The sequence below is a fragment of the Sander lucioperca genome, chromosome 9 (assembly GCF_008315115.2).
Source record: "Sander lucioperca isolate FBNREF2018 chromosome 9, SLUC_FBN_1.2, whole genome shotgun sequence".
Classification (NCBI taxonomy): Eukaryota; Metazoa; Chordata; class Actinopteri; order Perciformes; family Percidae; genus Sander; species Sander lucioperca.
This window is the reverse complement of record NC_050181.1, coordinates 1,471,151-1,496,342: the sequence shown is the minus strand read 5'-3', so window position 1 is coordinate 1,496,342 and position 25,192 is coordinate 1,471,151. Positions and strand designations below refer to the sequence as shown.

Genomic DNA, 25,192 nt, shown 5'->3' with positions numbered 1-25,192 from the left:
TACAACATTTCTGCATATGTATTATGTGGTACTGTATGTGTGTGTTATGGCAGGTATGCCTTAGAATATACCTAACAACAGGTTTATCTCTGAGGCTGACCACAGCCATCATCTTCCCACAGCTTCCACTGACCTTCCAGTAATATTGGAACAGCATTTTATTTCTCTTATCTTATCTGGATGGATGGATGGATGGATGGATTATCTGAGAGCTTAAGCTGGGAGAAGAGCTAAAGACTGAAAGCACAATGTGGCTTAGGAGGGAATGTAGTCTGTAAAGACAGAGGATGAAGGTGGAAGAGGAGAAAGGGTGTGTAGCTTTTCTTTTTTTTTTCTCTCTGAGCCATTATCATTCCAGCATCTGCTAATAGTGGGGTGTGAACATCAAAACATGGATAATTTCACTGAGACTCTCTCTGATCTTGTTGACCCCTGAAGCTTTGTCTCATCTGGCTTGGGACAGAAGTCCAGCACTAACTGGATCAGTTGTTTCTGAACACTGCTGGGAAATGTGTAATAAAATACAATATTTTTGTAGAATTTTTGTATTTCTTCAAGAACAAAGGGACCTATTCTTTAAAAATCCTTTTCGAAATTATGTTAAACTCATTTATCCTGAGGCAACACAGACTAATCTGAAGATTGCTATCTGATAGCTGTCTGCCTTCAATTGTGTATCTTCCCGCTGTGGGACACAGAGTCAGCTACATAACTCCCAATTTATAATAAAATGAATATTGATCAGCAGGTAGCCACTGACAGTCAGGAACTTTTTTTGGAGTCTTTTGGTCTTTCAAATTCAAAGTTTTGGTTTTTGGGTTGTTGTCATTTTTTCAAGAAAGTCACGGAAACTGGTCAAACTCCCTATCCCAAGACTAAACACCAGATTTCGACTAATGGGTGTTTGTGCATTGTAAAGCATCACAGTGTCTGTGATCAGTATGGTCAGTGTGTCAGTATCAGGGTGTGACTATAACAATATTTTCTTGTCTGACTGATTAAAGCTCCAAAAACACAGAGAGCAACCAGACAACAACAGGCGATGCATAAATTACATGTCTGAGTCAAATGAACTTTCTGGAGTAAATGGTCTTTGTGTAACACACGAATGATCTTTGAAAATATGAATTCCTTTTCAGTTTTAGAAACCAAACATTTACAGGTCAGCCAAAGGCACCCCCTTCGTGTTCAATACTGTATTTCACATGCACAGGCAAGGGAGTGAGTTTACGTCTAATGTGGAAGCAACAAGCAAGAGGATTTCTATGACCCCCCCCCCCCATCCCTAGTCACTAAACTTTGCACTAACCGTCCTGGACTATACATCTGCCCATTGCACATACTATAATTTCTTTGTATTCTGCACTAAATCCTTTCAGCCTTCTTTCTCTTATACTAAACAGCTATTTTGTGTGTATTTTTTTCTGTTTCTGTTTTTTGTTGTTGTATTAATTGTAATTATTTCTTATTATTTTTAATATGTTTGTTTGTGTATGTATGCACCTATAACCAAGGCAAATTCCACGTAGGTTAACTACTGTGGCAATTAACTCCTTTCTGATTGTAATGATTTGAGACTGAACTGTTGAGAATGATTTTCAGCCACCATTATTATTGTGGTTTTGAACAAGGCACTTACACATAAAAACCTTGTATCTCCAATATATTGACTTTTTAAATGTGGAGGAAAGACAAACACCAAATCTCTTTTCTCCAAACCAGGCAAAGTGGGCACCGGCCTCACAGCCACAGATCCACAGATGCCCCAAAATCTGAACTAAGGTGGGTCCTGCATTATTACCTGATGTGGCTCCTGACTGACAGGACTTTTAAGGAGACATATCATGCTCATTTTCAGTTTCATACTTGTATGCTGGGTTTCTACTAGAACATGTTTACATGCTTTATTGTTCAAAAACTGTCTGTCTGAATATACTGTACCTGTATTCACCCTCCGTCTGAAATACTGTTTTAGCTCCTGTCTCTTTAGGTCCCGCTGCCGAAAAAGCCCAGTCTGCTCTTAGTGGCTTGCAAGAAAAAGGGTGCACCTTTGCAAAGGTAGACTTCAGGCCGTGGGTGGAGATACTCAGATTAGGGGGCGGCATATTCTGATGAGCCTTCATATGACATAGGAAGGGAAGCAAAATCTGAATGGCTTGTTGAATCCCATGTTTTCTGATCTAGGCAGCCCACAAAAAACTGACTAGGTTGTCTTAGTTCAAAGTTTGTGAATTGGTAGGCACTCCAGATACCCAAATTAATGTGCACAAGCACTGATATGTCCCCTTTAAGTGCAATAAAAAAAGTTGCTGTTGGGCCCCTATCGACACCCCACTTTCCATCTTCTGTGTATATTATGTATGCTCCCTGTGTATAGCCTCTAAATTATCATTAGGTAGCCTACTGTGCAAACAGGAAATTACACACGGCAGCTTCATTAAATGCCTCAAGAACCAGAAAACAACCAGTACTCCTGTGGTGGATTAATACTACCTGGTCCCAGGTTTTCTGTGTCAGCTAATCTGTTGTAATTTGAACAAACATACATTTATTTGGGAGATTAATTCGGTCATGCTATTTGCAATACATCCCTATTCATGTATTCACATAATTAATTTATTTCATTCATTGATTAACGTGTTTTTGGAATATTTATTCTCAGTCTATTATCACTCTCACTCTATTCCTACACTTACCATGAAATAAAATGGTCTGGATAGAGTTGGAAAGAATTTGACATATTTAAGATAGATTCACAGATGGAAAGATTTAACTTAAATGATAGCCATAAATGTACATCGTATTATCATTAGTATGAGGAACTTGACTCAAGCAGCAGGTTAGGAGAGAGGGTCCACTGAGTGAGTAGGGGGGGGAGTTTTTTTTCCTTTAAGGGAGTCAAATTTCCAAACTCTGTGGGTCTGAGAGTCACTCAGCTCAGAACTGAGAGAGCCTTTGTACTGAGAGAGAGAGAGAGAGAGAGAGAGAGAGAGAGAGAGAGAGAGAGAGAGAGAGAGAAAAAAAAGCAGTGTGACTTCAGGTCTGCACAGTGAGGCAGAGGCAGAGGGACCACAGAGTTTGCCGGAATTTCATCACACACATGCACTTGGAGTTCATTTTTAAACCTGGATTTTTTATTCCTTTATTCGCTAAAATGTTTCAAGGGTAAGCAAATTAAATATTACTTCTAAGTTTTAGAAAATAGAGTGTTTTTTACCTGACCATCCATCTCATATCTTTACTTCAGTTAAACCTGTTATGTAGCAACAATTATTCTATGCGCAGCTTTCATAGCTCTACATGAAACACATTTCACTCCCTACATCAGCTATTTTAAATGAACAAATGTTTTTTCAATGTTTTGAAGTCTGCCTAAAACGCAACTTACATGATGTAACTGATGTGTCTCCTCAGGTGGTCTCTTGCCCTGCATCTAGTTCTGCTGTGCTGGCTGGCCACTGCCCTGCAGGTTATAGAAGGTAAGATTTATGCTGCTGCAGCTCTTTCCCAATACTGTAGCTGTAAAGAAATATACAGCTGTGTTGGAGAACAGAAGGGCTAAAAACTGTTTGGCATTGACCCAACAAATGCCCTATTAAAGGAGCTCCTCTTCATGTTGATGATATAGTCCCAACTAATCTTTTTTAAGTCTTTTAATATTGATCATCATTTCATTCTTCATTGGTAATGGAATTGGCTTCTTGAAATGGAATTATGGCACTCTGGCCTTTACAATGCATTTGTTATTGTCTGTCACAAGGTTAGATTTCTTTGAGAAATTTGATAGATTGCCTTTTTAGGCGCAGATGTAAATTTTGTTTAAGATTTTATATGAAAAGGTTTGCTCTGTCGGCAAACCATAACTAGGAATGGCAAGTCTTCCAAGCTTTGGATTTCTCTGCATGTTGAAGCAGTGTGTATGGAGCTGTAGTGCGACTACAGAACTATACTCTGGTATTTAAAGACTTTGGATGTTGGTTTCTTTTATTAACCCTTTCCAAAACCAAAAGTACAGGATTAAAAGCATAAGGAATGGATATATGAGTGTGTTTGTTTGCTCTAATGTAAGCTGCAAACTTATCGCTGATTAGCATTAATTATTAATTAGCTAAAATAACGTTAGCTTCATGAGATGGCTTCTGACTTTAATGTTTTAAAATGTACATGTATTAAAACGAGAACCTTGTAAAGACATCTCAAAATAATATAGTATAAAATGTCCCTGGCCTTGGAAGAAACACGGGCTTAGGTACTGAAGTTAAGAAAATAGTTAGCCGGACATGCCAACGAACTTATTTAAAGATGGTGGCTAAGGTAGCCTACTGAGCTAGTTAGCCAGAAATGCTAACTACAGTGGCTTATACAGTATCTAACCCAACAGTTCTTCCAAGGCCAGGGGCATTTCATACTACATAATTTTGAGATGTCTTGCTTTAAAACATTAAAACGTCAAAAGCTATCTCATGAAGCTAACATTAGCCTAATTAGCTAGCTAGCTACAATGGAGTGGGTAAGAGAGAAGAGATTGTATGTGATTGCTCAAAAAGTAGACTGACTGTCACTCTTGTTGCAAAGAAACTTTCATAGCTGCAAGCATGTAGGTCTACTGTCAGTGCATCTGCTATATAAATAATCAGTTAATGATCACATCAACCTTTCACTCATGAATAATGGCGATTGGACAAGAACGTTTTTTTTCTTCTGATCTTTAAAGTGAGTGAAGTTTTTGATATTGCACTGCCACGCTTTGATGGTAATGGCAAGAAAAGCATGGAGGCCGGTATCTTTATTAAAGTGAATTAGTGATGAATCACCCTCATGCATGAATTATACATCAATAATAGCCTTATTTTACGCATGATCCATGATGATGAAGATACAGAAAAATAGAAATGCAAGCAAAAAACCATGTTGTCAGTATTTTAGAGACCCCCCCAAAATTTCACAAATCCCTTTTGGAAGACTGATCCAAAGGATGCAATGAAATACAACATGCCAAAAAACTAAGGAAAAATGTAATCCATCGATTCTTAATGACATGGCTAGACTCGGATCTCATGTAATCCACTCCTCCCTCACAGACCCATTACGAGACCCATAATAATGGTCAGTCCCCTTTTCATTTCCATTTTCACACCTCTGCTGCTGTGGTTTTCATTTACTCCCTGCTGTGAGACTTCTCTTATACAGCTCTGTAGGAGAGAGATAGTTTGTTTGTTTGGCAATAGACCGGGCTTCCTCTGCCCTCTTTACCCTCTGTGTGTATGTGTGTACAATGAGGTAGCTGGAAGTGGCAGACAGGTCAAACGCTGCACCAGGGTGAGAAATGAAGTGTTTAGTTTGTATGGTAATGGTGTGAGGGGTTTCATCTGCACTGCACTTGTTGTTTGTGTGCTTGAGAACATCAGAGAGGACGGCGTGGGTTGATTCACACGGAGCTTTGAAGTTGGATGTGGAGAATACACTTCAGATTGAGAATACAGATCAGAAATGATCAGTGCTTCTGCAGGATTTAGAAGTTATTTACTATTCACACTGAACACAGCTCATCACATTGTGGACTGCCACAGGCTTGATGGTTAGAGAGACTGTCTTGTGATTAGAAAATCATATGTTTAAGTCCAAAACTAGCTTGGAATAGCAGTGTTCCAGTACACATGAGCAAAGAAAATGAAATGTCATCACTTTGAATCTATGACGAATTCCTGGATGCAATGCTTATTGCAACTATATCGACTATATTGGTGTTTGGTCGCCATTCTGTATAAAAGGTATGAACACAAAATGGGGAGACAGAGGTGTTCCGCCATTAAGCCGGCAGCAGACGTAGTAACAGAGCCGAATCAACGCCTGTATGAAAGGGACAGCCGCCATGGCGGGATTACACGTACACATACACACTAGACGGCAACGCTGTTGTGCCCCACGTCATGCTTTTTTTTTTTACTTCCGGCATGCTATCTAAAATCATACACTGGGGCAGCATTATGTCGCCGTTATTTGGTTCAGTGTAGTCTGGATCAACACAAGTACATTTCCAGGATTATTGTCTAACATCCGCTTCCGCTCTCTGTGTGTTGCAATTCTCAAAATCCCTTCGGTTCAGGAAATTATAAGGCAATAAGGCAGGCGTGCTTGGTTCTTTTAGGGAATGATTGTAAAGATTTACAAAGAATATGTTTATGGCATTTACTCTCTAACTGGGAGCTTGTGACCAATGGTGGGGATTGCTGTGGACGAAGTACACACAGTGATACAAGAGACCGATTGGTGGGGATTGCTGTGGACGGGTTAGGGTTACACACAGCGAGTACCTACAGCGATGCGAGAGCTAGTTACATTTAACCATGTATCCAGCTAATTTATATAGCTCACGTTACTGTATAGTGTACAGTTAACTTTATTTAATACTGTATGTGGCGTTTTCTTTTGCAGGGTGCAAATGTTCCACCAAAACAAGTTTCTTCCCGAGACTATTTTGCAGAGCCACCTTCGCTGCGTCCAGAGCTTAGTGTTGCCAAAGCCGACGTGATTGTGATTGGTTTAAAGAAATGTAAACAACCCAAAGCATTTTTTTCTCATATCCCAGAATGTATCTGTCGTGTAGCCAGACCTTACTCCACAGCGCTGTGGAGATAGGTCTGGTAATGCCAGACTAGGTTCAGGGTAAAAAAGCAGAACCAAAGTTATGGTGGATCTTCTTTAGGGCAGTATTGCGTAATCTCTGTGTAAAAGGGGATACTCAGGCGGGGTCTAAAGCCTGATGTCATAGAGAGGGGCAAGATGTGATATTCGTTCAAAGTGTCGCAGATCTACAATGTTTGCCCTTGTAATCAGTGAATCACAATTTTGTACCTACTGTAAACTTGACCAAGTGTTTTAGCCAACCATACCTTGCCCATAATTTCTTTGCCATTTCTACAATCTTTCCCTAACCTTAACCATACCATATGCTATTAACAGACAATGTTGGATGTAAAAAAAATGTCCCCAGTCTGGAGTTTAGTTATCCAATATCAACATTCTTATGTAGGGTTGATTTTAGAAGATCACAGAAATCCTGTTTCCTATTATTTAACACATTTTCGTAAAAATAAATCTGAAATCCCTGGCCTTGCATTTAGCCATTTTCTATTGTCTAGTTGTTTCTCTATGAACAGCAATCTTTACAAAAAACCATCTGTGACACCTGAAATCTGTGTTCAGTCTTTTGAGAGCATCATTTTAGTGTCTACATTTCCAGACACACAACTCTAGCTTAAAAAAGCAAATGTTGTTGTTGTACTGTTTTCCACACTCCAAACTTCACCCTGTGCCCCCCAAACCTTATTCCTTCCTCCAGGAACCTTCACTTTCCATTTACCGTTGGTTGAGTTGCTCTGAAAGGAATTCCATGTTTAGCCAATATAAATGATTGTGAGGTGAGCCCAGTAGGAGTCTGCTTTGGACGAAGTGCTCTTCTGTACTGTAAAACTTAGTCACGTTATATTACTGTTGAGATCCACAATATCGGCCATATTTTGATGTCATCAGTTATTAAATGTTTGCTCAATGAACCATATACATCTCTAGAAAACAGGTTTTCTGCTGTGGAGAACAGTTTTCTCTATTTTAATCATATTCAGTTTGCCACTTCCATTCCTGACCTTATTTGGTCTCTGATGTTACTGGAATAAAACTCCCACCAAGCTCCATTTAGCGTTTTATGAGTCTAAAAACCTGGCAAGCATGAATGTCATAGAGCTGTATGAAAGAGCCTCTACCTAAATGTCTTCAGTATATTAGAAAACTGAACGCCCTCACTGCAGCGGTGTCCTGTCTGGAATGTGCTCATTCAGCCACAGTGACTTTGATTTGAACACAGTTGGGCACAATGGGCCAACTGTAAAAGGTGTCATTGCTGCATGTGTGTAACGGTCAGCACTATGGGATTTTAATGGGAAATAAATCAGTCACTGGAAACTTAAAAATAAGAATGGGTGTTTCTTTGAGGGTCTCATGACTTTCAGTTGAAAACAGTCTTGTGTTTTCCATGATGCAATTCTCACTGAGATGATGTAGTTCTTTAACCTTGGTTCCCATTATGTATAGAGGAATAGAGATGTGGAATCAAAATGAGGAGAGAAAAGGCTGTTGTTTGTTGTAGGAGAAGTTCAACTCATACCAGAAGCATGTATTAGATTGACTTGATGATTTTTTTTTTTACAGCTCTTCTTGTAATGGTTTTTGGAAAGGAAACTGTTGTTGTTTGGGTACATCGTTTCCATAGTTACTGTTTAAAAAAGTACCATGAATCATTATCATTGTGTATCTGTTCCACTCTATGCTTTGGGGCAAGAAACATACAAAGAAAGGCTTTTTACTAAGCTAGAGGATTTAAAACTTCATTTACTCGAGGAGAGTATTAACATTCTGTTTATGTGCACACATGGCTGTTTTTTGAGACATGTACATGCACTGGTGTTGCCCGCTCTACATGTGAATACACAGAACATTGCTCTTTAGTAAAACTTGGTAATATATATATATATATATATATATATATATATATATATATATATATATATATATATATATATGGACTGTCAAATCAAATTAAACATTTGGGCGTTCACTTTAGGGCTGTAACTACTTATTATTATAAATTATCAGTTCATCTGTTTTTTGATTTATCATTTTCTCTTTCAATGTCAACAAATAGTAATAAATGAAGAGCCCAGAACCCAATGTGATGTCTTTAATTTTTTCTTGTTTTGTCCCTAAAGCAAAATTATTCAGGATACTTTCAAATAAGACAAAGAATAGCAGCATCCTCAAATTTGAGAAGCGAAACCATATTTTTGCTTGAAAAGTGACTTTTTCAATAATTTAAATTGTTGTCAATTCATTTTCAGCTCAGCATATCTAGTTCACTGTAGTTGTGTTATTGGAGGAAAGTCACGCATTACTCATGTTGATACCACTCATATCAATTCTTTATTTCGGTATTTCAAGATTTTAAAGCAACAATAATCAAGGGGATTTATGAAGTCTAAATGTTTGGTGAAGCCTGAAGCTACCAAATTAATTGTTTTTCTGCTAAAGTATTTTTACAACTTATCTTTACTGCAAAGAAATGAGGATACCCACACAGTTACCTTTCACAGTTCACAGAAGAAGAAAATGATCTACTTTAGTTTGATTCCGTTTTGTCTTGCACTGCTGCTGGATTTGGCTTCAGACACAAGGGAGAGAGGAAACACAGCTCCATATAGTGTACAAGTAAGTGTACATGTCAACTCACACACACACACACACACACACACACACACACACACACACACACACACACACACACACACTTATATAAGTCTTTCTCCTTCTCACACACACTTACACACATATATACACACCGTCAGTGGCGACCTTCTGCATCTGCTCTCTATCATGTTGGACTTGAAGCTCCTCAGCCCACAATCCATCACAGCATCTACCATAGACTGATCATTGTAGTAAAGGCATTTACATGACTGAGATTAAAGTGAGTTAACAGTAAAGAGCTAATGAGATGCTTTCAGCCAGTAATTAGTGGATGGACTGACAATAATAACCTGACCTGCAAATTTGTTCATATTATAGAAGGCAGTTATTTTACCTTTCTTGCTATGTTCACTATAGATTTTTACTCTCTCTCTCTCTGACTTAAACATAGTCACAAACAGAGCCAGCCAGGTCCTGAATTAAACTGCATTTTGAACAGAGACCTTGATCTGTGAGTGGGAAAAATAAAGTGACCCCCACAAACACTACACTATCTTTTAGAAGTTTGTCATACTGATTACTTTACTCACAATGTGACACCATTGTACAACTTCATGTTCACTTTATGATTTTGAGGTTACGTTCAATAACTGGTTTTAAGGGAAAGGATGGAAGTTCTTCTCTGTATGTGTCTGTGCGTGCGTGTTTGCGTGTGTGTGTGTGTGTGTGTGTGTGTGTGTATGTGTGTGTGTGTGTGTGTGTGTGTGTGTGTGTGCTTTTGCATATTTAGGTCCGAGTCTGTGGCTCCTGAAATGATAGTCAATTAGCTGGAGAGTACTACACAAACACACCAACACTCTCTCCCTTTAAGGACAAATATGTCTGTTAAAACACTAAATTACTAACATCTTCATAAGAATATATGTTGTGGCCATTGCTCTGTCCTCTATGGGGAGTATAATGGAATATTACGCGAACACTCCGTACATATTCTCAATTCCTGTGTAATCTAATTATAGGAAAACTAAATTTGGCTGTCTGTCTGTTTTTGACACTTGCGCTACTGTCTTTTCAAACAGACAGTAAACTGTCTGCATTCGGGGTGTTTTCCTCTGTATCGAACTATGACTCCTAACCCCAGGTATAACCCAAACCGTAACTTGTGTGTACCCCTAATTGTGTCACCTGCCCATGTGTCCTCTTACGCGTACACGTGTCATTGTGATTGTATATAACAGAAAGAAAAATGATATATTTTGATAGAAGCCTGTCACAGGTTCTGTGTTTTGCCATTCTATGCCACAGCTGACCTTTAAATTGTTTACCTTGTGAATTAAACATGGCAGCTCAAATCCTTCTCCTTCACTTCCTTCCCTGAGGCTGTGTGGTTGTGCTGCTGAGTGCAGGCTCTTTAGTCACTGTTTTGGTTGATGGTGCTTCTGACAGTATATCTCAACTGAGTCCGCTGACCATTTCTCACTGCAAAAAAGGTGCAGTGAGAACGATGTTGGTCAACCATTAAGTTCAAAACTTAAAAAAGATATTCATAAAAAATCTCAAAGACAATTTTGCCTATCACATTGAAAGTTTGGGTGGGGCTAAATCTTTTTACACAGGCTTGAAATGAATGACCGTTTACAACAATCCTAAAACTAAGCTAATTGCAAAGACTTGATTTCTGTAGAGGTGACACAACTTCTTTCTGTGGACATAATCAGTCACCTTTCACTATTGTGTCTTTGAACATATGTTTTAATTTTATATAAATCGTATTCCTTTGCCTCCCACTATGTTTCTGCATTCTGTATCATCTACCATTCCTTAGGAACTTCTCGCAAGATAGGAGAGTTCTGCAGCTTAAGATGGTCACTGAAATGTTTTTACTCCTTTGACCAGAGGAGGACTGAATGTACTCAGGACACTTAGGACTAATTCATCACTATAAGAAAAAATGTCCCAGATCAATTAACGGTTAGACAGAAACTCTAAATTCCTGCCTGCAACACATGCAAATGAATGACCTGACAGCGTCCCTTAATAGGAATACTCACATTTCCTTCTGTATGTCAACATGTGTTTCAAGAGAAGGGAAATTATCTGAGTTTCTGTGCTCACAAACAGTATTACACCTCAGTCTAGTGTTGACTGCAACTGTACATATCTCCACCTGCACTGCTGTAAAAGAAAGTCTCAACAGATACACAAACAGAGACACAAATGGAAAAATACCACACTGGCATTTAACTTCTCCAGTACTGAACAATAGTGAATATTGTGGTGCGACTTTGGTGGGTGGAAGTCAATAGATGGTACTCTGCCAGAGGGACAGTGGAGCGAACATGAGATAATATTTTCCTGTCACATTTCTCTGAAGGTTGTCTTTCATTTTAGGCAGTTCACATCAGATGTGTGAAAGAATTCCCCATTACAGTGCCTCCCATGTGTTTCATTAACATTCAAATTGGAGGAGGAGATGAGTCCATGCGAGAAACTCTGAGGGGTCGTTTGCTCTTAGAACAAGACATGCAGCTGAGCAAACACCCCCAACACCCCGCGTGCACAAACACACACACACACACACACACACACACACACACACACACACAAACAAACATTCATTGCCCTGTGCCCTATACATGTATAAATAGGTTACAGGTGGATGTAAATAGTGCAACTTGTAACTGTGATACCACATATTTGAAACAATTGATTGACTGGCATGGTTGGTTCGATAGATATCAGTTCATCTCAAATGATCTCTGTCTGCACACATTGTAATATGGCATGAATAGAAATTACTCTTATCAGATTGTTTTATAATACATGTAACACTAATTAAAGTAAGTTAAGAAATTGTATGTAATAACATATTTACTAGTTTTCATGTATAAAATCAGCTAATAATAGGATCTATTATAATAATCATAGTAATGCAATATGTCATGATACAACAGATCTATTGTGTTGTAATGTCGACACATTTGTTAGAGCTGGAAAAAACCTGTCAGTCTCCAGTTTGTTTATGGCACCTAGATACATTCTCAAATTGAATGTGGTATCAGTCTGTTACATAAAAGCTTAACAAAAGCAAATGTTTAGCAGAGGTTTTGTGCAAAACAAGATTTTGACAACTGAGGACTGAACAATACAAAAAATGAAATGACAAAACACATACAAATGCTCTGGTAGCAAAACATCTCGCCAAAGAACTACAGTTGAAAATTAGCTGGCTGGCAAACATTGGCACATTTACAGTAATGTTAATTAATGTGTGCTGTCCTTATAAATAAATGAAATGAGAAAAATTTGGTCTGAGAAAATCAGACCAAATTTTGCCACTGATGTCATTTTAGTCTGTCTGTCTGTCTAGCTTTTTGCATTGTCCCTCCAGCTGCATCTCAGCAGGCACTAGAAAAAACAACGTTGAGCTGCACACTGGATGATCTCTTTCTTTTTGTATCTGTGATTGTGTATATTATAGGGGCTGAAGTGGGAGGATGGTGTGCGGGGGGGTTGTGTGTGGGGGTGAAAGCCAGGACACTTGATGTAATGGAAACTGTCCCTCTGCAGATGTCCACCTCTGACCTCCTAACAACTCCAAACAATGTATTCATTTATATCAAATATGTTATAGGCCATACAGTGTGGTATTGAGTGATCTTGTGTGTGTGCATGTGTGTGTTAGTCAGTGGTCATCTATAGCGTCAGCTGAGTCTAAAGGTTATTGTCTTAATAACCTGTGCATCGGCAGGCAGTCTGTAATTCATTAACCCAATCATTATCCTGTTGCAGAGCCCGTGCTGCAATCACATGCCACTTATGTATTTTCGTTTTAGGACTAAAATTAAAAATGTGTCTTTTACATGGCCTTCAAACTGGCTTGGCTGCTATTTTGGGTGGGCCAGTACAAAAGTGAGTGGGCCATCTTTTCCCAGAAAAAAAGGAATCATAAAAAAAGGACAAACAGACAAACTGAGAAAAAAGATTTGACAATTTTACTTTGCAACTTTCTGCATTACAAAGGCAATAACAGCAAAAAAAAAATGTCTAAACAACCAACAACTCAGTCTATAAAGGCTGTACACAACAGTATAGACACAAACTGTTAGTGATTTCTTTTGCAGAGTTGGGTAATAATTGTCATTCGGTGTGTTACAATGAGCAACTCGTAGTTTTAAAGCTTATTTATGAATTTGATATAATAATGTGGTAATGCATAGAAGCATAACTTGGCACTGTGCATGATGCCTGTGAAGAGGCTCCTTCCAGAGGGAGGTCAAAGGTCACATAATGGACAACACAAGGTAGGGATTCTTGCTGGACACTTCCGCAGGTTGGATACTTGACAACTCCACAAGACCTTTTAAGGTTTGAGTCATAGTTAAAGCACAGTCTGTCCACTCAGTAACATTTAGATAATCTGTTAAGATCTGTTAAGGTAATGAAGTCACATTCTTGACTTGTCTTGTCAGGTGTGTTTCTATCTAAGGCTGTGTTATGGTGGCCCCATGACTTCTCCAATGTAATTGGCTGGATGTCTGCCCTAATGTTAGTGATACAGGCTTTTTTCTTGCCACTTTCCTCTCAGATAGGTTCCTAATATGTTTTTGAAAGACAGCTCAAACTGTTGCTCCACTGCCAATATTACATGCACAACAAGAAGATAAAATACAGTATGTGTATAATAGTTGTGTGTGTATCAGTCAGCCCAGGGCTAGTTTTTAAGTTATTTATTTGATAGGATGAAGCCAGCACACAGTACAACATGATTTGTCACTCAGCACCATGCAATCTAAATTTTACTGCTCTATTGGCTTTAAATGGGAGCTGTGTGTGTGTGTGTGTGTGTGTGTGTGTGTGTGTGTGTGTGTGTGTGTGTGTGTGTGTGTGTGTGTGTGTGTGTGTGTGCGTGCGTGCATGCGTGCATGCATGTGTGTGTGTGTATATGTGTGTGTGTGTGTGTGTGTGTGTGTGTGTGTGTGTGTGTGTGTGTGTGTGTGTGTGTGTGTGTGTGTGTGTGTGTGTGTGGGCAGGTCAGTTGTTTGGTTAATCCTACCCTAGGGTCAAACTCTCCTTCCTATAACCTCTCTGACTCTCAATTTTCTCTTGTTTTCTCTTCCTCTTATCTTTCCTCTTTTCTTTTCTTGTCCTAAAGAAGCCCCCTCTGCTTCTTTTCTCTTCTTCTGTCCCTCCATTCCTCTGCACATCCTCCCCCTCTTTTCCCATGTCTTAGATTAATTTCCCGCAAAAGATTTTAATAGGCATACTTAAAAACAACCCTGTCTCCTAAACGATAGCTGTTAAAACCCATGTACCACGGATACTACTACCAATAGTACTATTACTGTAATAATAACCACAAAAGTAACAGGGATGATAATGATTATCGTTACTGATATTTCTGCTACTATTACCACCACTGATTTGACCGATGACAACAACAGGTGTGTATGGAGATATTCGTATAGTCAGATATTCCTACAGTCAGGGTTTAGTGGTTCTATTCACTGTATTCACACAAACTGTTGTTCATACTCACCCAGAAGATACATTGATGGAGTCTGATAGATTGTAACTCACTCCCAGGCTACACCGCCCCTTTGCCTGCAGGTAGTCCCTTTGTCTTCTGAGGTTGGAGGTTGAGTTAGAGGTTCAAAGAGTGTAGTGTGTGTGTGTGTGTGTGTGTGTGTGTGTGTGTGTGTGTGTGTGCGTGCGTGCGTGCGTGCGTGCGTGCATGCGTGTGCGTGTCTGCGTGTCTGCGCATGTGCACGTCTAACATCATCTCTGACATTCCAGGCATTTTCTTGTCTCCCACCTGCCGTCCTAGACACAAAGGGGATTCGATCAGACAGACAGGTCCTGTCCCACTCATGCAATCACCACTGAACCTTAACTGTATGGAGAGCCACAGCGAAAAAGTCTGCTGCCCCTCGGTGATGTAGCTGTAAATTACAAGTTGGGGAAACTAAGATCTCCATTCAAAAAGATCATGAGAGCAAAGTTTAACGTGACAATATGGTAACATCAGATATACTTGTTTGAAAGTTATTTTTTCACCCTCGGACAACTTAGGATTAAAAACATTGTGAAAAACATGATACTGAGTTAGATTTGTCTGTAATTTATGAATTTACCTTATATGATTCATGTCAGTGGAAAAGGGTGGAGTGAAGTTTGGGATAGTGCACTGTCCACTCCACCTATGCTCACGTCTGATTTTGGTCGCTGATATCGTCTTTCTTCTTTGTTCTGTCACTGGACAAGTTTTGTGTTATTTTTTTTGTTTCTTCAGTCGATCATTTATATTTCATTTAGCTTCGTTCACAGATCACATCCAGATCACAACCAGATATTTGCAATATTTTCCTGAAGCAGTTTGGTTAAAAAAGCAACCCCCTCTAAAATGACTTAATTACTTTGTTTTAGGTTTTGCCTGATGTACTGGCATATCAGGCATATCTCTGCCTGTATTGGCTGAATTAGACTAAATGTGGATAATGACTCACCACTCCACATTATGACAGAGTTAGTTTTTTTGTGGCTGAACAGCCTTTCTTGGCTGGTCTTTCCAATACAAGCTTATAAATGTACTCCAACATTTCCTGACTGAACATGGCCTAGAAATATAAAATGAAAACACATCGTAGGGGGAACGGAAGAGGGGGGGAGGAAGGCAGGGAAGACTGGGTGCATGAGAAAAACAGCTTTGCAACACAGGCTTCATTGACTACTTGCCTAGTGGCTACAGTGTGAATGTGTATAAATGTCTGAAAATGCATATGTGGTATTCCATTACCTGAGAACAGGTCCTCTCTGTTGACCTTCGCAGCCCGCCCACCCACATTTCTGCTTTAGGGTTGGTTAATAGGATGTGTCAATCAAACCTGCTGGGGAAAAGTCAAATATATTACACAATCACACCCATACACAAAAGAAATACAACACGAAAAGCCCCTTTGAGTGGCACAGATGGTCTTGTGCTTGTTTGACAGAACCAGTAAAAGATGTAGTCATGCTTAAGGGGCTTAGCTGAATGAATTAGTCATTTTAGAGTTAAAACTTAAACAAAACATTGTTAGCGTCTGTAGTGCCCAATAAATGAGTTCTTGTGTTGTTCTGGCACAAAAACACTGGCAAATGAGCCAAAAGCTCTTCCGCTCTAATTGGCAGAGTTGACCAACTTGTACACTCAAACACACACGTAGGACGTGTAAACACCCAAAAAAAGGAATTAACTCATTCTTATGTGACAGCTTTGACCAACATACTCATCTTTGAATCGGACAGTTAGTTAGATGGTTACAGAAATACTATCAGTAGGTAGAGTTAGCCATTGTTTTATCTCCCACAATTTGTTCCTCTTTCCTGCAGATCTACCCTTTAATTGGGCACGGATGCTTTGTATGGGTAAATTATCAGAACTATTGTAAACTATTTTAAACATGTGAAATATTTTCATGCAGTAATTCCCAACCTTTTTCTTTCTCTGACGCACCCCCCTAGCCCAAGTATGAACTCTCTTCATCAACACTACCCATCATGTAATGTGTTCATTAGCAGCCGCGACAGCGATGCTGGTTTGTTTTCACCTTGTGTGTGTGTGTGTGTGTGTGTGTGTGTGTGTGTGTGTGTGTGTGTGTGTGTGTGTGTGTGTGTGTAGCTGGAACTACCAAGGTTGTGTCACCGTGGTAGCGCCACAACAGTGCAAGATGTTGTCAAGAAATTTACAGGTGTGTAGTTGAGATCAAAATGAAGGCCAAGTTTGAAAATGGGTGGTCTGATCAAGGGCGCTGGAGGTAAGGGGGTAGGAAGTAGGGAAGGGGCCCCCACTGAGCTCCCCAGTCTTGATTTTGGCGCCGCAGCTAGTGCGATCCCATCACAAGATGGTGGTCTCTAGTTTGAATTGATTTCAAAGTGGATGTTATGTAACACTATTACATTAGTTTTCATTTCATACAGCAAAACAGTGATCCTGGATATGTCTATTTTGGTCTATCCTTTTTCTTATTTTCAGTAGGTTTGGTCAGGTTTGTATACTACTATCACCATCCATCACTTCTATCTATACATTTGACTTCTCTGCTCATTTGAAAACTTGTCAGACACTCCCAGTCCCTGCATGTACTTTATTGGTTAATGTGACTACAAATATACTAGGAAGAAGGATAGCCTCACACCCATTTGTAATCCTATTCAGTTTCCTGCTAAACACAAATATGTGTTTGTACCAAATCATAATTTCTAAGCTGAGCTTCTACTTTTTATGTACCACCTTGTAGACTTCCTTTAAAGTTAATTAAATGGTGTATCATTTCAACCAATTGTATTAAACATAAATGTCTGGCAAATGCACGTTTTCACTACATGGTCCATAGAAACAGATGTGATGTGCAGATCCTGTCCTGTAACTTACTTTAATTTGGTAGTTTCTATTGAGGTAACATGACCACATTCAAACCATAGGCTATTTGTTCTGAGCTATTCTTTACTCAAGTCTGCATGCAGTATTGTTTTTGACCACTAGATGTTGCCAGAGTGCTAGCCTGTGTGAACTATGTTACAGGTTCTCTTATCATTGCCCTGTGTGACTTAATTGAGTGTAAGCCTGACTATAAGAAATATTTCAGATAATAACGTAACATATTACAGTGTCCAAAGCATCAAGCAACTGATTAAATATGATTAGGAATTTAGGGTCTACTGGTCATGTGGTTTCCCTTTTGTTTTCGGAAGACACTTAAATGGTTATTTTATAAATAAATTCATAGGATCTCCGTGCGATTGGCTGTGACAGTAAACCAATTATAGTTTATTATTGGGGCAGTTGCTAGGTAGAGCGGGAAGTGAGCGAGAGGTGAAGGGTGAAGGGGTTACTCTTCTTGGAATTCAGAGGCCCCAAATGGGGTCACCATGTATAGAAAAAAAACTCTAGTAACCTTTTCAACCAGATATTGCACACAAAAGTTGCTACTTTCTTTTTGTCATTTGTTAACATCATAATGCCTAATCGAGGCCACGTTAGCGATCTTTTCCTTTCAATTTATTCGTACCCTTGAATACGAAAAATGGTCCTAGTTTAGTAGGTAACAGCTTAGTAACATCTGTCTATGCATTCTGGCATTGCCACCACAGCCTAATATCCAAAACACGATTCATAAAATTCTATGGTATTTACTGAGGATTGATGGTCAGTTTTTATATATCTTTTAACAATGCATGGAGGGGTTGCTTGTAGTGACGAACCCACATTTCACCACCTGACTCTTCAGTTTGAATCTCTATAAACATATCTGGATCTGTAGGAAATGGGACAAGAGGTTGGTATCGGAAGTGTTCTGGTTTTTCGTTTGTATTTTGTGTGAGTGGTGTTGACCAAGCATGTTTGAGCTGCCTTTGGTTGTGTGCAGGTAAACAGTCTGTATGGAAACCAATCCATACAGAATGGATGGAACCCATTGGCTAAGTCTGATGATGATTTAGCTTTATATTAGCTTGTATTTATTTATCTGCTTTCATATGCAGATATCTATTTAGCTGGATCTAGTTTCTAATCATACTATAAACAAAGACCGGCGCACGGAAGAGAAAGTCTTGGTTTGGTAGCTGCTGGCTACATCAGAACACCTGGAATATTGGTTGTTGCCCCCAGAGGCTGGATTGTTGGCCGATAGCCAACGGGTTCTGAAATTGGGGTATTTTAGCTCACTGTTTTGCTTCACTCTCACCACTCTCATAAACCCTGTGTCCAGCTGCAGCAGGAACTGTTTCCAGCAAAATCAACTGTATTCTTCCTGTCCCACCAACAGACAAAGTTAGCAACTGGCTGGTGAACATAGGGGAGCATTGAGCTGAGTCAGATATGCTTCTCAGAATTGTTGGGGACCAAAACAGATCTAAACGAAGGATGAATTTTGGACTTGGCCAAAAAACTTGACTCCAAATTAATGCTAATGCTGCTTAATTTCTGCTGGATGTGTGCTAACAAGTTTGCCATTGCAACTTCATAAGGTTTAATGGATACTGCTTTAAAGACATTTTTACATGCTTGGATATAATCCACATAATTGCTAACCATTATAGTCATAAGACCCCTTGGATCACCTCAGTTTAATAGGGCCCAGAGCAGGGTCACTGGTTGTATGTGGTATGACTTGCCAGGTCTCACTGTGATGGAGTGTCACAATTGATCCCTGTCTCTCTTCCTGACCCCCTCGAACCTATCCTCAACCCAACCCATTCCACACCCCCTTATCCCTTGCTAATCCATGACCAATCAAGCTTCCCCCCTGGGGGGGTTCCCTGCCCTTACCCTTTCTTTAAATCTTAAACCAATCATCTGCTCCATTTGAGACCACATTTCCTCCCACAACTGTTTATGTGTGATGGTGTGCTCTGACCAGCATGGCTTCCAGGGTCTGATCAAATTTCAAGATAGCACTTACAACCAACAACCCCCAGTTAAGGCAGTTACTGTACAGTAGGAGAGAGAACAACCAAGTGGAGGGTGATATCAGAGGACTCACTTAGCCAAGTGAAAAAACTTTGTTGAGATATTTTGAGGTTTGCTTCTTGGTGTGCATAAAATGTGCATAAAAACAGGTGGATCAAGTGTAAATCCAAATGCTAGACAACACAAAGAGAAATGATCAGTCTACATTTCTTAGCTCTCAAAGGAGGTAGTGTTGATGTCCAGAGCCGTTTCTTCCTATAGGCGGACTATGCGGATGCATAGGGCCCCTGCAGCAACTAGGGGGCCCCCAAGCTGCAAGTTCAGCCTCAATACATTTAGGGAGAAATAAAATGACATGTCTTTATTTGTAGCCACTAGCAAGTAGCCTTCTTTGTTCTAAACATTTTAAAATAAACCTGTTTGAGGAAAATCCTGCATCTGTTGCATTTATTGACGTAGAGGAGCCTCATTGTTAACTTTTTTATTATCATTTTCTGTAGGTTTTCTGTGGGTCAACTTGAGATGTTTAATTTGAATCTGAGAGCGGTTTTTACGAATGTAGCCTATTTCCCTCTTAAAGTTTAACAGATTGATGCATCTACATCTCCATCTTAAAGGTTTGAACCCCCCCCTTCGTAGTTTGACAAAATAGGGGTCCCCAAACAACATCTTGCATAGGGACCACCAAAAGCTAGAAATAGCCCTGCTGATGTCACCATCATCATCTGTCTCCTTGCACCCATAAACCCTTGTTGCGTTCTGTGGTTGTTTCCAATATTTGGTTCAGGTTGCATTTTAACCCCAAACAAACTTCAAGTGGAAGAGGATAGAGACTCTTATTTTCAGGCGCCTTGCCACCGGAGGTTTCCTGAAGATGCAGAAACAGGTGTAGTGTTATAATAAAGTGCATCAAAACATGTGACCACGCCCCAAATGAGCCTGAACAAACACCTCCACCAAACGATCCTCAGCAGCACTCTGTCCCTCATGATGGACCTCACCAAACATTTAGAGAAGAACAATTTGACCGAACAGGCATCCCTTTGTCATCACCAACATGGGGCCTCTCACCCTCTCTCCCGGACCACTGAGCTGCAGCAGGGAGAAAGTCAGACACTTTATAAATGCTTCCATTCAAACTTCTGTATATATTTTTCCTTTGTCTTCCTAATTTTACTCTATTTTGAGCTATACACTATTTTTGATGCATCTGCCTTTAATAGTAGAATGTAAGCGTTTCAATATAAAATATATAAAACAAATCAGAGCCTAATAATTAAGTCACTTTAGTCTAGTTCTGTAGCCTGATTGGTGTAGGAGTAGATTGGTTTTCAGACATTGTTGATAAAGAATTTAGTGCAGGCTTATTGATGGAGATGAACCTCATGATTGGTAAACATTCTCAAACCCCAGCTGAGCCATAATAACACTGATTTAAGAGGTAGTTAGAGAGGCCGTCATTTGTTGTCATCACCGTGATTAGTGTTTGGCTTCTGTGTGAGTTGGTGAACCGGGGGTTCGTCTTGATGTTCGTCTTCTGTGTTTTTTCTTGACTTAATATGAGCCAGGCAGAAGTTGCCTCTTCAATTTTGGACAGAGGAAGCTAAATCATATCAATATGATAAAATAGAAGAATGGATAGAGGCTTAAAAACAGCAACAAATGAAGGAGAAAGAATATTATAGCCATACTGGTTGAAATCTCACTAAGATTTGTTTAAACATGATTGCACATGCATGATACATATACATGGAAACTCAGAAAGTAAAAATATATGATCTTCCTATCTTGCTATAAACATGTTAATCAGAGATAACCATGTAAAATAAATATTAAGGATAAAAGGGCAGCACGTCTATATGAATACATTTCAGTCCAATTTATTTTCTCCCTTCCCTACGAATAAACCTACTGTCGGTATAATACGTATTATTGTAAAATCACATAGCAGTAAATCAATTGTTTATGGGACATGGTCAGTATAATTGTACTTCTAATCTCCACACTCCAGTCTCCTCTTGTACACAGTACGGCCTTTCTGTTTGACAAATTACCAACTTTCAACTTTTTCTTATGTTATTTCTTTCCCACACTATTCTGAATTTGCCATGTAGCTGAAAAAAGTATTTTATGTCCCATTAGAGATGAGGTAGGAATGTTTTACCCCAATGTCCTTATAAAGAAATCTCCTTGCTAATGCCTGTACAGTGTTTTCTGAACTCATTTATTGTGGTTTTATATGGTATTTAGTTATCTGACCACAAGCCTTATCATTAGTATAAGGGTAAATCACAAGTTCTATTACGTTACGATATTATATAGATTTTTTGGGCAATGATAGGATATTTGCTAATATCACAAAGTCTGTCATGATACGATTCCCATTTGATTCCATTCAGGGGCCTGTGATCGATATGAGAGGATATCACGTGTTACATTTATATCCACTCAGAAAAATCTACAAAAACACGATTTAACAATTGAGCTCTTCCAGACATTTGAATAAAAAACTAATAAATATCAAAAAAAGGTAATTTTAAAATAAAGGCTCATCTCAAAGATGATAATATGTTTTAATACAGCAGCATTGTGAATGATGCATCTTATCATGCACCATATTATATATATTAAAATCTGTGTGTCTATGTTTATTAGACTAGACAAGCATACATGTGGCGTGAGGGGTAGACCAAGAGACCACAAGTATGACCCAGTGAACACAAACACACAGATGGAAGGAGGAGGAGGAGGAGGAGGAGTGAACTAACTAACTCTCTAATCTGCATCTGAGAAAAAGGGAGAGAAAATCAAGTCTGCTGTGTTGTAGAGTGCCAGAGGAGGGGGAGTCGGTAATTACACAGGGAGAGAGAAGGGGAGGGAGAGGGAAAAAAGAGAGAGATGTCAGGGAGTTACAAACAGAGAAAGAGACAGAGACGAACGGGGAAAGGGAGGACATAACGAGAGAGGAGAAGAAAAGAAAGAAGAAGGAACAGAGAGGACAATAAGAAGCTGAAAGGCCATCCCTTGAATATTTCTTGCACCACTGGACCTCCTGTTTGCATGTGTGCAGTTTTATGTAGCTGCAGTTAACAGGATCGGCTTGTTTGTACATTCATGCAAGACATAGTCAGAGGATGGGAGCCCTTCGCCACACTCTTGCTCTCATCTTCCTCTTCTCATCTACTGTACAAGCCCAGTGGTGGAGTCTCCTCTGGGCAAACCCCCAAACCAGCACCAGCTCTACTCCTACCTCCATTCCTCCCATCGTCACTTCTCCATCCATTATCTCCCTGGGCCCTTCTGACACCCCAGGGACAACAGAGTGGGTAGTAACGGAGGACGGGGTGACAGAGAAAGCTCCGGAGGGTAGCACTCAGACAGAGGCATCTGTGCAGTCCCCTTCACCAAGCCAAGGAGTGTCAATCTTTGGCAACAGCACTGCAGAACCTGGGACGTTACCTCCAGAGGAGAACACAGGAGGAGGCAGCAAAGCCAGGGCCCAATACAAACCACTGAAACACTGGAAGAGTGGTGAGTGTGACAGGGATGTTAAAGAAAAGAGGCATTTAAAAAACATAATAGCATTATAGACAAGCTCTCCCATTGGCAGAATTGTAAATTAGAGTGGGCTGCAATTACTACATATTTATTAGTACAGATTAGATAGGTTAGATTACCATAGTAGTTAAACCAGGAGTTCCAAACCTTTTGGCCTTGTGACCCTTTAAAGAGAAGCAATGTCTACATGTCACCCCTTATACGGCACATAGTGTATGGCTATGAGATAAAACAAAAAGTGATGTTCTCTCATGTGACCTATCCAGTATATCATAAAAAAGAAATAATAAAACGTTAGAAATGTTTTTCTATCTTGTTCATCATCTCCCAGGTTGGGAACTGACTGGATTAAACCATTCTGTAACAATAAAATCACAAAATCTATCTAAGCAAAGGCCAATTCGCCAAAAAAGGCTAAAAATGGCTAAAATGTCCTTAAACAGCCATTCATTATTGTTTTGTCCTCTTGGTGGCAGCAGAAACATTATCTAGTAGCACCTCATAGAGTTGACATAGCAAACTTTTTAGCAAAAAGTTGCGTATACACATTAAGCAGACGAGGGGCAACCATATCCTTGATTTGGAGTTGTGTCCACCTTAAAGTAAATTCAATACTCAATCCCCTTTTACGTTTGACCGAAAAATATGTCTCCTCACCTGCAAATGCTCCATTTAGATCACAGGCAGCAAGTCACTTAACTTTGTCTGTCTGCCATTTGGTGCTGAGCAGGTAATGAGCTGTGGGTTTAACAGAGCTTTTAAATGATAAAGAACTGCCTGTTACTGCTGGAAACAAAGTTGATGAGAGTAATTTGAATAAACCAAAACAGATTAGTCGCCGCTCTTTGAACCACAACAATTAGCTAAAGTCTAAAGGCTAAAATGCTCTGTAGAGCTGAAGGGAACTGCAGAGTCAGTTGATAAATCTCTGTGGGTTTGTCACTGCAAGGGACCCCTTTTGCAATACATATAGTGATTTAATTAATTGTTAATATGAAAAATATCTATTCACAAACTGGAAGTAACCTATCCCTGGATGGAAGCAATAAGTGATTTTAAATGCCCAAAACATGCAGAGCTACTGTTACTGTTGAATATCTGTAAAGAAATGCTTTGAACTGCCAGGCAAGTAATTCTGCATGCTTGTGAAGGGATTAAACTCTTTAACACGTGATTTAAGGGAAACTGTGTGAGAAGACAGATCTCGTACTCTCTACCATCCTCTTTTTTAGTGTAATTGATCCACCATATTTACTAACCTAAGATTGTCTGTCATTGGTCGTTGGTTCAGTAGTTCATGCTGCTGGGTCAGTGGTTCAGTCCCTTATTACAGTAAATCGCATCGATATCTTTCATGTTATCCTATCATGCCCCAGTGTATCTCACGAATCACAACAGAAGCCCTAGTTGTTATTTCTGTAGCGTGCTGGCATGTGACACAGTTGTACTCTGCATTAAAGCTTTTAGATTCTAAGAAATCTAGAGAGAGTGGGTCAAGCAGCAGTGAGCTTTTGTGTCACACAGCAGGGTCAAGGTGGGTTTAAAAGGTTATACGTGGCAACGCTAAAGGGGGTTATTCATATTGGTTTTCTAACTCTATACAAGCTAATCAAGCGTCCATGTGGCCAACATGACGAGGATTCAGGTTCAGGAGGGGGGAGTTGGAGTGGAAAAATGTGATGTGAAATGACTGAGAGATCAGACGACTGGCAGATTTTGAAAGTTTGATTTGGTGACTGAAGCCATGAATGCAGTGGACTTAATGACATGTCATACTGTCTTATTGATATATGCTTAAAGAATAGGTCAGTGAATAAAGGATTTACAGACACTTTTTCACTGGAGTGAATTCATTTAGAAATTAATAAATCATCAGAAATATATAATCAGAAATAAGTGTTAGTATAACGTTTGTGTGTAATATTTGTGTCATTACAATGTAAA

General features: G+C 39.5%; 1 protein-coding gene across 5 annotated transcripts in view; it reads left to right on the top strand.

The window, feature by feature from the left end:
- The first annotated feature begins 2,990 nt into the window (after window positions 1-2,990).
- The window catches only part of col15a1b (collagen, type XV, alpha 1b), a 60,480-nt gene continuing 38,278 nt past the window's right edge, over window positions 2,991-25,192 (top strand). For 3 of the 5 annotated variants that reach the window (XM_031287748.2, XM_031287740.2, XM_031287733.2), the window contains exon 1: window positions 22,563-23,221. In XM_031287748.2, the coding sequence (XP_031143608.1) occupies window positions 22,825-23,221 (397 nt within the window). In that variant the 5' untranslated portion in view covers window positions 22,563-22,824. Of the gene's footprint in view, window positions 3,166-3,414; window positions 3,480-22,562; window positions 23,222-25,192 lie in introns of those variants that run through there. The other 2 variants (XM_031287764.2, XM_031287756.2) reach the window with 2 other exon arrangements.